This window comes from Parasteatoda tepidariorum, chromosome 3 (assembly GCF_043381705.1).
Source record: "Parasteatoda tepidariorum isolate YZ-2023 chromosome 3, CAS_Ptep_4.0, whole genome shotgun sequence".
Classification (NCBI taxonomy): Eukaryota; Metazoa; Arthropoda; class Arachnida; order Araneae; family Theridiidae; genus Parasteatoda; species Parasteatoda tepidariorum.
This window is the reverse complement of record NC_092206.1, coordinates 100897449-100912013: the sequence shown is the minus strand read 5'-3', so window position 1 is coordinate 100912013 and position 14565 is coordinate 100897449. Positions and strand designations below refer to the sequence as shown.

Genomic DNA, 14565 nt, shown 5'->3' with positions numbered 1-14565 from the left:
TTACGGATGATGCAGGTACTTTATATCCTACTTTGATCCGGAATTTTTTATAGTGTACGGCAACTCTAGTCCTGTTTGTGTACTTGTTGAACTTTCACAAACTTGTTTTTGTATTTTAGTTTTATGAAAGAATTATTTGAACGTTTGTATAGCAATGTTTCGTTAGACCTTTTCTGATATTTCGTAGTAATAACGAAATCATTTTAAATTGTTTTTGAAACTGTAATTCGTCCATCTGTATCGAAGATAATGTTTTTAAAGCCCAATTATCAAATTTTTTATTTAAAAAATCTCTGTGTTTGTTCAAATATTTTTCGAAACTTTACAAATATTAAATATTAATTTCTAATGAGTTTTGATGGTGGAATGCATATTCGTTTTAGGTACATACATTTTATCAAAGTGTTTAAACCAATCTTGGCATCATTATTATTAAAAAAAATCTGTACTCTGGTATTCAAAATTATTTGAATTAAATGCAATTTCGTACTAAACACAATTATATATTATCAATTTTATATTCCTATTATCTATTTAATATTTCTATTATCTTTTTCATATTCGTATTGCCTAATTAATATGTTTAAATGCATTCTTACTGTTCTTAAAATAAATAAAGTTTATAATAATTCTTATAAATATTTATAATAATATGTGTACGTACTTATATTTCCATATCAAACTTAGATACGATTATTAAACACAATTATATATACCAAGAATATTTAAATATAATAGCAACATAAATGCTGCTATAATATTTAATATTTATATAATATTAATAATATTTATATAGCAACAAACAGTGCTAGCAACATAAATTCATAATTTTAAAATATTATAGCTAGCAACATAAAGCAATATTATATACAATATTAAGCAAGGCTTACAATAGACATGAAAAATTGTTCCGTCATAAAATTGCAACTGTTTTAATTTTGTTATATTTGAAATAAAACTTTTCAAACACTGATGAAATATTTTATTTATTGAGGCAACAAAATAAAAAATACAAAAGTATCAAAATGCTGAACGTGTAGTTATATAATTTTGTGCATATAATTTACAATTCAGAATATTACAAGACTTTGGTTTAAAGCTGTACTTGAATTAACTTTTTAAAAGTAATTCCATAAATTCATTTGATTTCACATTTTTTCTGGTAAACCAATAAAGAAATAACAATAAAATATTTTTTTATGATTCAGAAATTTGACGCACAATTACTGGAAACACGTGATTGATTCGAATTGAAAATAAACGAAAGTTTAATAATTTATACACTAAGAATCTCTTTATTTACATAATTGCTTTCATGAGTAAACTATTCGACTTTTTTCTTTTTTACAATAAGTTTTTCATCGTCAGCTGGGTGTATATATGTATGTACATTTATTTATTTATATATATATATATATATCGTAGGCTAATTAAATATTTCGGTTCTTGTCAAATTTCACCAGCATTTTGTATTGTAACAGGCTAATTGAAAAAGTCGTCAGTATTTTCTAACCAGTCTAATGTTTTTTCGTTTTATGGCAGTGAGGCTACATACATTTAGGCTAATTAGAAAATATGTAAATTCAATGCACATTCCCCATATAGGCAGTGAAGGAAACATTTACATGGGCTAATTTGTGGGTACTTGGGGGATGTTAGGGATATTTTTAAGCAAACTAAAGACGAAATTCGACCTCTTTGCAGCCCCTCCCACTTTTCAAATCAAAAATTTTTCGACGTACCTTTCCAAAATAATAATAATGATGAAATTAAAATAAATGAAAAATAAATCATTTCTGTCACATTTTAACTCTTTTAATGCTTTTATTATCATAAATACACTTCTACAACCCTGCCTTATGGTTACTGAATATAAACTTTTCAATAACTTATTATATTAGTTATTGAAAATAAACTTAAGGTTCTATGTTGTATAATTTAAATTAGAAAAGTTTTATTACTGATTTCGATGATAATGACTCGTTTGTAAAATTTTTAAGTGTTTGCATAAAAATAAATTTAGCATATCATTTTGTAGTTTAAATTAAATACTTAAATATTACTTGCATATAAAAAAAAATATTTTCTTACGCAATACAAGAAAAAATTTTATTTACGAATATAATCAATCCAATATAATCTCTATTTTGTAGTACCGCTAATACTAAATTAAACAATATTTAAAATGAAACCAAATAGTTAACAATAGGAAATCCAAAGTTGTTCATAATGTTTCTACTCAACAAAGGAGAAAATAGGTATAAATTATACAATAAATTAACTTGAAAATACATGCAAGACTTTTTTTATAAATATTTTTAAAAAAAGATATTTGACGAAAAAAATTAAATATTTTAATGTTTCCTAAGAATAAATTTCGAAATATTTTTTTTTAAAAATTCATTCAGGCTTGATTGATTTAAAGAATATATCATTTTTTTAAGAAAAATTTAAGGAAACTGCTAGGACACAAAAGTTTAAAATACATATGAAGATCGTGGCATCGTTTCACGTTAAAATTATAAGTTACAATATTTTCTTGCAGCTAAAAAGCATTTTTTTAAACACAAATAATTTTAATCACTTTACTAACAAATATTATATGCTAAGTTAGAAACGTAAATAATTCTTCGCATGACAAAGCGTAAGCAATACGAATTATATTAAAGAAACTCTGGAAATCCGTATCACCCCTCCAACTACCCATAAACTTGCTAGCATCCCCCTTCACCGTCCACTGAAGGCCGGGGGCCACAATTAAAAACACCGGTCAAATGGCGGGCCGCAACTTTATCAAAATTTTGTACAGGACTTTTATGTTTGAAGGAACATTAAATATTACAGCCAGATTTCCATCAAGTTGTACAAAACAAAAGTATTGAATTACAAATTAAAATAAGAAGTAGATTTTTAAAAATATTTAATTGCGTATTAAAAAATTCTGGCTACAATAACTTTAATGTGCACCTATTTATTTAAGCAATTAATGTGCAACAGATATCAAATTGTTAAGATATAAAACTTAAAAGTATTTAAAACCCATATAGATTTCTTGCAAAAATTGTCCGCAGAAAATTACAACAAATATATTTTAGTTCACGGGGCCACAAAAAAAAATTTTGGCTGGCCGGATGCAGTTCGCGGGTATACACTGATCTACAACGTATAAAAATCAGGACATTTGTATTGCCTCGGTACCAGCAACCTATGAAAACAATTTAATTCGGTATATTAAAAAACACTTTATTTTATTGATAATCTCAACTTCATGTTTTATATAATCTCTTGTAATAAAACAAGCCACAACGGAATTTCATGTATTATTGCTTACAAGTAAAGTGTTTTGACTCATCAAAAGTTCTTATCTGTTTAAATTGATAAGAAGGAGCTTTGAGGTTTGCTGCTAACACGTAATAATACTTCCTGCCTGCAATCATTTTTTCTTTCTTTCGGCTAACTATTTATTCGATGACTCTAATGCCATATTTATAGATATAAACGCACCCTATACATTATTGTATACTTTATTTAAAAAGGAAGGTGTGATACTTATTATTTGTCAAAATGTGTGATATTTCTTATTTGTTTTCAGTCTCGAACATAACAAACGTGTCACTAAAAAACGTAAACCTTTCACTCCATACGCTTATATATTTTAAATTTTTAAAAAATTTACATTTTCATTAATTGTGCCAAGTTCAATGGATAGTTCGACTGTTGAAAACATCATCATTTAACAATTTAAAATTATTACCTTATTAAATATATTTCATAGCATTAAAAAGAAATCAAACACAACTAATTTTACTACTTAAAATTTCTATGAAATTCACTTTCATTTAAACTTTCTTTTCAAAAAGTGATTTAGAGCCTAAAAAATGTTTCATTTTTCATTTACGTACAGCTGGAACTTATCTATTGATTTAAAGCCTATTTTTCGAAGTATGTGCAGCCAGTGGCGTAACTTTCGGGGGGAAGGGTTTGGCGGAGAAAACACCCTCCAAAATTAAACATGACCTGATTAATGAACTATTGCACGGTAAGCAGGATGTAGATACAAGAAAGCTTTCATTATTCATTTTTTATAATTTNAATCAAGTATTATTAAATTTTTTTCTTATAATTAATGAATTGATATTACATTAATTGTAATTATCAAACGTTAGCTCATTGTAAGAAATAGTTATCCTACGTCGACAAACTTTTAATTTTTTAATCAAAAATGAGTTAAAACTTGTTTTAAATATTATTTATTTATTTATTTTTTTGTAAGTTGGCTTAAATTAGCTTCATACTTGTTATTTCGGAGAGAAAATTTGCAGAGAAGTGCTGACATGATTTAAAACCAAATTATAAGTTGATGTTTTTTTTTTGTTTTGTTTTTTTTTGAAGGATCAAACCCAGTGCCTGTGACCTTTATCAAATCAACAAAGAATAACAATCTCAATACTAGAAACAGGGCTGTAGAGTTCGAGTTCGCTTAACTCCTGTTAATTAAGTTAAGTACAAGACATTAAAAAAGGAAGAAAACAATTTAAACGTTATGAAAATTATTTAGGCAAGTATTTATAATTTTTTGACCAAACATATTATTGAACAATTTTTTGAACAAACATATTATTGTGTAACAATTATTTAACTTATCACAACACTCAATTTATAACATTTTTGAGCCTCAGTTTAACCGAACTATTTAAAAAGTAACTAGCCTTTGAAATTATGGAAAAATCTAGATAAATATATGAATTATTAACGAGTTATCTTTTTACTTATAAATTTCAGAAACAAATTTATTTAGCTAAGATACAAAGTTAATTAAAAGAAATTATGCGAATCAAATGAATCATGAATATTCACTAAAGTTTCTACTTGTAATAAAATGCTTGTGTATGTGATACTTTTGTACTGATATATTTATTTAAAATTTATCTCTTCATCTGTAAGTTAAGAATACAAGTGTTATAATACAAAATTAAAGCCCTCATTTACGTTAATCGTATGTCAGAAAAAAACAGAAATATACAATAAAAAATAATTAATTACCTAATTGATCCTTATCCGAGAATTCGAACAAAAAAAGTTTATTCAATCAAATAATTTAATGACCACGGATATGATTCGAACAAATACTTCATCAAACTGATAACAAAATTCTAATCGCAGTATGTTTGTAGAATAATACTGATCTATAGATCAACCATTTTAATGTGCTAACACAAAAAATTATTCCCACTCTTTCAATAGAGATATAATTTTATAACTACTCTTACATCAATATTAATCTTGCAAAAAAATTATTATCTTAGAACTGAGACTGTTTTGAAATACACTGTACAGTGCATTGTAAAAGATTAATTTTCTTTACACAAAATTAAAATTTTAAAAACAAGCTGTGACACTAAGCATGCGATGGTGTTTGGTTCAAAACATATTTTGATACACAATATACACGAACTTAACCAGCACAAATTCTGGTTAAGTTAATCTGAAAATTAGTCGGTTTTTATGTCGGCCACTTAAGTTAGCAATATATATAACAACATTTAATTATCGTTAAGTTTTCTTTACATAGAAATGGGTATGGAAAACATTAAGTATATCTCCAGTTTAAAAAAATTATCCAATGGAAACAGAATTTTAAATTTGAACACTTTTTTTAACACTTAAGTAACAATTTAAAAAAAAAAAAACGTAAAAACTAAATTACTAGACAATGTAACATTCAAAATCCTAAACTATCTATTGTTACAATACAGAATCTACAAAAAACTAGATAAACTTTAGAATTGCTCTGCTATGAGTCTATTTTTTTTTTTTTTTTTTTTTTTTTTTTTTTTTTTNTTTTTTTTTTTTTTTTTTTATGAGCGTGGTGTAACAGCCGACCCAATTTTTTAGGTTTACGACTACTTTTCAACTTCCCAGCCTTGTAATTTTGAACCCAATCCAGAAGAAAAGGGAACTCCTGTATCAAGCATTGGGAGACATTTGCCTTCGTAGAGGACTTTTTGAGGGAACTAATCTGCATTTGCGTTGTAGGAAGAGGAAAACCGCGAAAATCTCCCATAGTTAGCCTTAAGGAAAAGGGACTCTAACCAATGATCCGTCTACCACTGATGATATATTACGCCAGTACGGTGGTCTGTGAAAGCCGAAGGCGGATTGATCAGCTATAGCTGGGATTCGTACCTAGCTCACCGCCGCAATGGAAGGCTCTCTCCCCTGAGTCATAACGTCTCAGTCTTGAAAGAATATACTATACAAATTTCTGATACATTTTTTTAAACTCCATCTCGTGTTCGCTTCCTTCCCCAACCCCTGTGACTGCTTATCATTCACCATTGTTTTTTTTTTTTTTTTTTCAGTTTATAGAAAAATCATTTTCTACATAAAGTATACAATCATCAAAATTTCATATACGAGTATTTTATTAATATATCAATCGTATTGAAATGGACGGATACCTAAATTTGAAAAATAATCAACTGTTCTTGGAAAAGAATACTTAAATTCAGGAGTACAGAATGTGAGATTATTTTTAAGGGAAAAAGCATATTTTTTTCATCTTTAAAATTAACTGATTGACAGAATGATTTTTTTACCACAAAAAATTTCCTTTCATCTAGAAACATAATTTTTTCAATATATGATGTAATATGCTATATAAATGACATGAGAAAAGTATAGATATTGCAATAAGTGTTTACCAAAAAAATAAGACCTACAATCAGATTCATAAATAGATAAGTGATAGCCAATTTCAAATTAACATTTGTTCCATCCGTTGTAGGTATTTTTAAGACTACCCATTTTTTTCATTAAGTTGAAAATAATTACCTTTTGCGGTTGCGTGATTAGACAAAATACAAAATTTTTTTAAAATGTCATAAAATAAAGTAATTAAATTTTCCATCTCTTTGACAATTAATTATTGCAGTTGTTGAAACTTAATTTTATGAAGAAAAAAACATTAAGTAAGACATTTTTTTAAAATTTTCGTAAAAACTTTTGGAAGTTAAAAGCAATCGTTAAAAAATATGTTCCGTTTATTTAACAATTTATTATAATTGTTGTTGAAACTAAAACTCATGAAGTAAAATCACAAGTAAGACATTTATTTTAAAATTTCAATTAAAAAATTGCCAAAGGTTGAATAAAATGTAAAAGCAAAAAGAAAAATCAACTTTAAAAAGAGTAATGTAAGGCCTTGCGAAATGAAACTAGATTATGAAAAGCATCCAATAGCGAACAATCACAGAGAGATTAAACATTGAAGCAAATCATTCTCAATACTCACATATATGACAAAATTGATGGCAAATATGACATATTTCATCAAACTCGTCGCCGGATCAGCATTGGCGACCATCTTGACCACTTTTGACCACTCTCCACCAAGCTATCAAGTAAACCACAATTTAAAGATCCACACCCAAAAAACGAAACCCACAACAAATCTTTGTTAGAATAGAGAAAGAATTTGAAAATCGAGTCTCAAGCGCATCATTTCTACGCATTTAGAAGAGAATTTCGGAGAAACTTTGAAACCTGGGATCTTATCTTCTGCAAAGGTAGAAGAACACACTTCAGAAAAATGGAATGTTGTGTCATAAACTATACACCAGGCAACACTGATAAGAACAATTGATAAAGACGGGGCCGCACAGGTGAAAAATGGGAATTTTAAAGCTAAACGAATATTATAACTCGGTTTCTTATTCGATGCGAATGTTCTTTATAACTTCTGGAACACCTTAAATCCTGAGACCCTACTTGCTAAGAATTGGGAAGGGATGTACCGGGGCCAGATTTTTGTTACCGAGATTCAAGAATACAAAACAACTAAATAGCCCTTTAATTTGGGAGCTATATTTATTGTTCTTTATTTTTGAGGTAAAGATGGCATGGCCTTCCTTACTCCAAAAATGGTGAACCTAACGTGGCACGTGATGTGATTTTGATGGCACCCTATAAATACATTTTAAATTACTTTTTAATCGCTTTGACTAAAAACTTCCTTTAAAAAAATAGTATTTCTTAAGACGTAAGGATGACTAGTGCCCCCCTCCCTTTATGGAAGCCCGTATTGTTGAGGGTACTGAATTTTTTTCTTGGGAGAGAACGTGAGTGTGATGAGTTGTAAGAATAGAGCCTTAACTAAGTGAAAAATTGAAATTCTGAAAAACACTGTAAGTGTAAATTTGCACACTGTTGTGAGCAGGTATTTTGGGCAATGAATTCTGCTTAACCGATTGTAAGAAACCACCTTATTTCAGATTTAAAGATTGTTGATAACTAAAAAGTAACTTTAGTTAAACAATGCATTTCAGTGTTTTGAAATGGCTCCCAGATTGTAGTTTGAAAAGATGTATGAATAAATGGCACATTGAATACCTGAAAACAATGAACCGTAATTTAACTGGCATACTAATCGAAAAAGGTTTGCTATCTCTTGCCTACACTATTGTCGTTTTAAAGTAAAGGGACGTTTCTCGTCCAAAATTCTCTAACCCGTTTTGTTTTCTTTCTAACAGAAAGAAAAGAGACACTACTATAAGATTTACACTTGCCTGTTACTCCTTAAATTGTTTTTCTTTTTTTTTTAAGTAAAGAGACATTACGCAGTTTGCACTTGCCTGATATTTACTACACTGTTTTTTTAAGTATAGGGACATTATACAGTTTGCACTTGTTTGGTATAGCCTACACTGTTTTCAGATGTAAAGGGACATTTCACGGTTTGCACTTAAGCCCGGTATTCCTTATACTGATGTTTTTAATATATTCCTTATAAGGCTAATTACTATAGCCCAATTTACATCTGTTTAGTATGACCCTTAATAATTTTTGTAAAAAAAATTAAAATCGTTGTACGTTATTCCTTACACTGACATTTTATTCCAATTAAAACTGTGTGAAATTCTCCAAGTAACTGAAGTAAAAAAAAATTTTATGTAATAGTTTTTCATTCCCAAATTCTAATATTGAAAATAAATTCTGTCTGTTTTCTATTTTATCAGGAAAAAATTGGTAAGTTGAATGCGGGTTAGAATCCTTTTGCCATCAGACTAATCATCGGGCTTTTTCGTGGTTTTCTTCTGAATTTAGTGCAAATAGAAGTTAGCTCTTTCAAAAAGTCCCCGACAAAGGCTAGTTTATCCCAATGTTTGATCTAGGAGTTCCCTTGTCTTTTGGACTGAACAAAATAAAAGACTACGTAGGTGAACATTGGTAGTTGTAAACCTGAAAATGGGTTGGCACTTTAACACTGGTTATTATACAAAATAAAATAATAACACCACCTATGAATCAAAATGCAACATTTTGCAAGTCACGTCTGTCTTTTTTCTAGCAATTTCAAATCTGCAATAAAAAACAGGGGTATAATTTTAAGATACTGAAGTTGACCCTCCGGGGTAGAGATTGGGAGGACATTCTGTGTATTTGAATTCCTCATTTGAAATGATTTTTAATTTTTGAGTCGATGTGCATTTCCAGTGGTATTTTATGGTTTCCATATTTTTTGTACCTTGTCTTTACTCAACTACCTCAACACATTTTAATACTAAATTAACTCTTATTTAAACAAAGTGAAAGAACACGAGCAAACATTGTTGCTTCTTTTTTTCAAAAAACCAGAATTCAAGTAAGTTGTATCATTATTCGCATGCTTTAAGAATGTAACCATGTATTTTAATACTGATATAAACAATAGATGTTTTTAAATCTTTCATTTATTCATCAGATTTCTTGATAAAAGTCGACAATGAAGCTCAAGAAAATTGTAAGTCATTTCCTTTCAATGATAGTTTTAATTATGATAGTTTTCTTTCTTTCTTTTTTTTTTTTTTTTTTTTTTTTTTTTTTTTTTTTTTTTTTTTTTTTTTGTAATTACATGATTTTTCTTCACAGCATATTATTAAAAATATTTAAATGCAATAGAAAAAACTTCACTCTTTCGGTCTTGAGGTCCTAGTATTAGGACTTCATTCATTTTCACATTATTTTATATTCCGTAATTTTAAAATTTTTTAACTGCAAAATCTAGTGCCCTACTAATAACGTTGTTCAAGAATAGAGACACGCTCAATGGATGGCGGCAGATAAAATAAGTAAAAATACTTCCATCTACTTGTTATTTTCAAAATATTATTATATGTAGTTTCTTGCATCTAAAAATTGTTCTGTAGTTCCTATTAAGTCTCTTTATGGCTAATTCAGTACTTTAAATTGAAAAGAAAAACGTTCTCCTTTTGTCCAATTGTAGCTTGTGCGTCCAACAATTAGATCACTTTTTAATGAGTTCGATCATTAGCCGAATTTTATTGCATTTAATATTAAAGAAACTTGTATATAGATCAGTGTATCTAACCCGTCATTGATTTCCTATGTGCCCAATTCTGGGTATACATAACATTTCCAGTATACATAACATTTCTGAAAAAATTGCATTTGTATCGCTCAGCGTTGCATGAAACGTATTTTGAATTTATACGTGGCCTTACCCAAACAACGCTGATTTCCTTAAAAAAAATTAAGAAATTAAAATTTTTACAATACAGCATTTGAAGTTACTTATTTAGTTTTACTTTTATACTTACTCATGAAGCAGAATAAGACATACGTATTTAATCATTTCATCATAAAGTAATCTAGTAACTCACCGAACTTTCTGAAGGAAAGAACCACCCAAGTCCGGCTCCCCACTCAAACGACCCGGCTAGGCCACAACCCCTGGTGTTAATTTAAAATTCAAAAAATACATAAATTTTCGCCATGACAACTGGCCCAAAAGTGCACATCCAATTAATTATTTTACAACAAAGTCTAAAACAAAATAGTAGATATCACAAATTAATGCTCCAACAGAACGAGTGTTTTATAATACGACCATCGACCTCATTTATGTTGCCTCAACAACACTGTTTTATAATGGGCTTCATTAAAATTTTCCAAACACTCCGTTGTCTTATAGTGGGCTAAAATCACATATCATAGTAACAATTGCAAATAGTTCCACTAAGTACAGTTGTCTTCGTCATATGGCAGACATCGGATCTGAGGTAATGAAATACTAATTACATAGTAAACAGAGTTTAAAATAATAGAAAAAAATTTGATATCAGATAANGAATAATTTTAGGGGGCAACATTCATTTCGGCCCATAGAAGGTCCTGTGAGAGATAAAAAATGATTCAATATATAGAAAAATCCGCTTTTTACTACTTCAATGCAGACTATCAGTTATTGTAATTGTCTCATAATCCATTTAATGTATTTAATCCATATAATTTAATGCACACACTATGTGAAAAATTCGCGTAAGCAAAATTGGAGATGCGAATGTAAACCTGATGGGTGGAATGTATTTACTTTCGAAAATCACGCCAGTTAGCGCCTCGTTCTCATCTCCGAATTTATTGCTTTTGTGATTTTTTTTTTATTCAATTCGAATGAACTTTAAATATTCTCAGTGGTCCTACAGAGACTTGGGGTTTAAAGTGCTTTTGCCATCGGTCTAACCGTGGGATTTTCTCGTGGTTTTCCTCTGCATGCTACGCAAAGGCTAGTTTTTAAATAAAGTTATCAAAAACCAGAGGAAATTGGCAAAAAGTCCCTCCCCGAAGGCAAGTTTGCCCCCCAATGCTTGATCTAGACGTTCACTTATCTTCTTGCCTGGATTCAAAATCAAAAGACTATAGAGTTGAACATTGATAGTTATAAACACAAAAATGGGTGGACCTTTAAAACCTCTTATAATACAAAAAAAAGCAATAATGATGTCTAAGAACATTTTTTTTTCCAATGCCCACCTGGAGAAATGAACTTTCGTCATACAGGCATCAGAAGGGCAGATTTGTTGGCCGCTCTTTCAGGGACACCCTATTAAGTGGGCCAACGTTGCTCACACCGTAAGGACAGATAGCACAAAGAATGGAAGAACATCCATGCCTTGCCCGGGATTCGAACCCAGAACCTCTCTGACACAAGGCCAGTTATCTTACCCCTACACAGGCCGGTCAGCTTATATCAAAGAACAAAAATGCAACATTTTGCAAGTCAAATCGCCATTTTTCGGAAAAATTTTAATCTACAATAGAAAAAAAATACAGAAAAGCAGGGATTTATTTTTAAGATATTGAAGTTGACTCCACTCAATCACCCCCCGGGGGGGGTAGAGATTTAAAGGATAAGTTCTGTAATTGAATTCCTCATTTGTTATGATTTCACGAGTGTATTTTTCGATTTTTGTGATGATGTATTCTCGCGGTATTTGAACATTTCCATGCTTTTTTTTAAATCTTGTCTTTAATCGACTCACTCAAACCCTTTTAATATTAAATTGACTATTAAATAAACAAAGTAAAAAACCAACAAGCCAATTTTTCGCAACAAATCCAAATTTATTTTTGCATAAAATATCAAAACAAGCTGTAACGTTATTCGTATGCTTTAACAATGTAAACTTTTGTTTTAACAATGCCATGAACAATTGTTATTTCGATTGATTAAATGCTTTGCCATTTCTTCTCAAGAATTCTTGATTGAAGACGACATTGAAGTTCGCGTAAAAATTGTAAGTAGTATTATTTTAATAATATTTTTATTTATTTCCGTTTTTTTTTTTTTTTTTTTTTTTTTTTTTTTTTTTTNTTTTTTTTTTTTGAAAATTAAGCGTCTTTTTTTCATCTGACGTAAATAATGAACTATGAACCAGAATAAGAAAAATTAAGCTTCATTTTTCCTTAAATAAAAAAAAAATTCGTGTGACTACCGATGCAGTATTAGTTTTTCAAATTTTTGTTACAAAAATTAAACAATGAGTAAAAAAAAAAAAAGAAGAAGAAGAAGAAAGAAACTCCCTGGAATACTTTTGATCAAATTATCAGATTTTCTCGTCCTAGGATTCAATGCTTCTGGATTAGGGAGACTGTACGCTAATGTGTTCGAGGAGTTAATTTACATGGCAAAATACAAAATTTGTACGAAATCAGTCGAATAGTTTCTGAGAAATTGAATTTCAAAAAAGTAAGACATTTAAAATTGCTACTTATGTGTCGCTTTCTGCATTAGATGACTGACTGTAGTCACTATAAGCGTATGAAAAGTAAAGAATATTTTCAGAATTCGTTGTACATATAATTTATAATAAAAGAAGTTGCAATAAATTAAAAAAAATTATTATTTTCACATTCCGTGATCATTCACAGCATTCCATGCCTCTTCCAGTCATATACCACATACGCACACACTTACGATAAATAAGATATATTTTCATATTCTAGAAATAATTCATATGGCAAAACAACGCTTGCCGGGTCAGCTAGTATATATATAAAAATCTTGAATCAAGAGAGACACTGACATTTTCCAATTTGATCTGTTATAATGATATAGGATTAGCACTAACGAGTAAAAATACTTCGATATTATTTCATCGTATTGTGTCAAAAAATCTGTATTTCTAAAGTATAAATTACTTTTTTATAATTACAATTGATTATTTTCCAAATTTAGTTATCGTTCATTTAGTTGCGAGTTAAAGATTGCCAAATTAATCTTATAACAACTATATATTTTATGAACAAAGTAAATTTTTTTTTGAAAACTATCGACATTTAAGATAAAAACAATGATGAATGAGACGGAGCAAGCAGGATACAAAACCTCCTAGCCATTTTTAATAAAAATGAAAATTGCAAAATAAAATAGCATTTTATAAACTTTTCATTTCAGCCCATTTAAAAATCCATAGAAAAAAAAAGTATTTCCCATACAATTAAGGATATACATATCTGTATAATAACAATGATAATAATGTAAAGTCTTAAAATTTCATACTAAGAATTAGTTCACATGTTCGAATTTATAACGAAGTATGGGACAGACTGTTCCTCTTTAATAAACTTGTTATTTTGGTTCTTCTTCTTTGCAGTTTAGGCACTTTTTTTTCTTTTTCTTTTTGGTTAGCTAACTAAAGTTGAAAAGAAACCTCTTATTTTACCCTTTTCCTTTTCAGACAAGTTTTTTTACAGTAACCGTCTCTACTAACATATATTTTATTAACATATATTATTAACATATATTTTCCTTTTCAAAAATGTAATAAAAAATAGATATTTGCAAAATAAATATTTAAGCTTGGAAAAAAAAGTTACTGATACCAGACGAATCATTAACGAAGATGGCGAAAGTAAAACATAAAGACGAGTTCAGATCACAAGAAACATTTTCAAGGTTCACTGGGCAATCAAGCTGGTTTTTGAGTAGTAATACCAAAGTTCGTACCGACAACGACTCTGAAAAGCAGTCTCTAACAGACAAGTAACAATAAGGTTAAAAAATTGCACTTGTAAAGTTGTAATTTTGAATCGAATGGCAGATGTATTTTACAAATTGAAGTTGTGACTAAACCAGTTCACTCGAAATGTAATGCTCAGTTATACTGTCTGGTAAGTTTACATAATTATAAGATGATAATAAAAGTTCAATAATTACTTTTTAATCATTCTGCGTCCCACAGTGAACTGATCGTAAGACACGGTTTCTAGTAGTAGACCGAAATC

At 29.0% G+C, this 14565-nt stretch overlaps 1 protein-coding gene across 2 annotated transcripts in view; it reads right to left on the bottom strand.

Annotated features, from left to right (window-relative positions):
• Positions 1 to 7601, bottom strand: part of LOC107449299 (CD9 antigen) — a 31316-nt gene extending 23715 nt beyond the window's left edge. The window contains exon 1 of one of the 2 annotated variants that reach the window (XM_043052125.2): positions 7295 to 7601. In XM_043052125.2, coding sequence (XP_042908059.1) covers positions 7295 to 7366 — 72 coding nt within the window. In that variant the 5' untranslated portion in view covers positions 7367 to 7601. The remainder of the gene's footprint in view (positions 1 to 7294) is intronic. The other variant, XM_043052126.2, reaches the window with a different exon arrangement.
• Positions 7602 to 14565: the final 6964 nt, after the last annotated feature.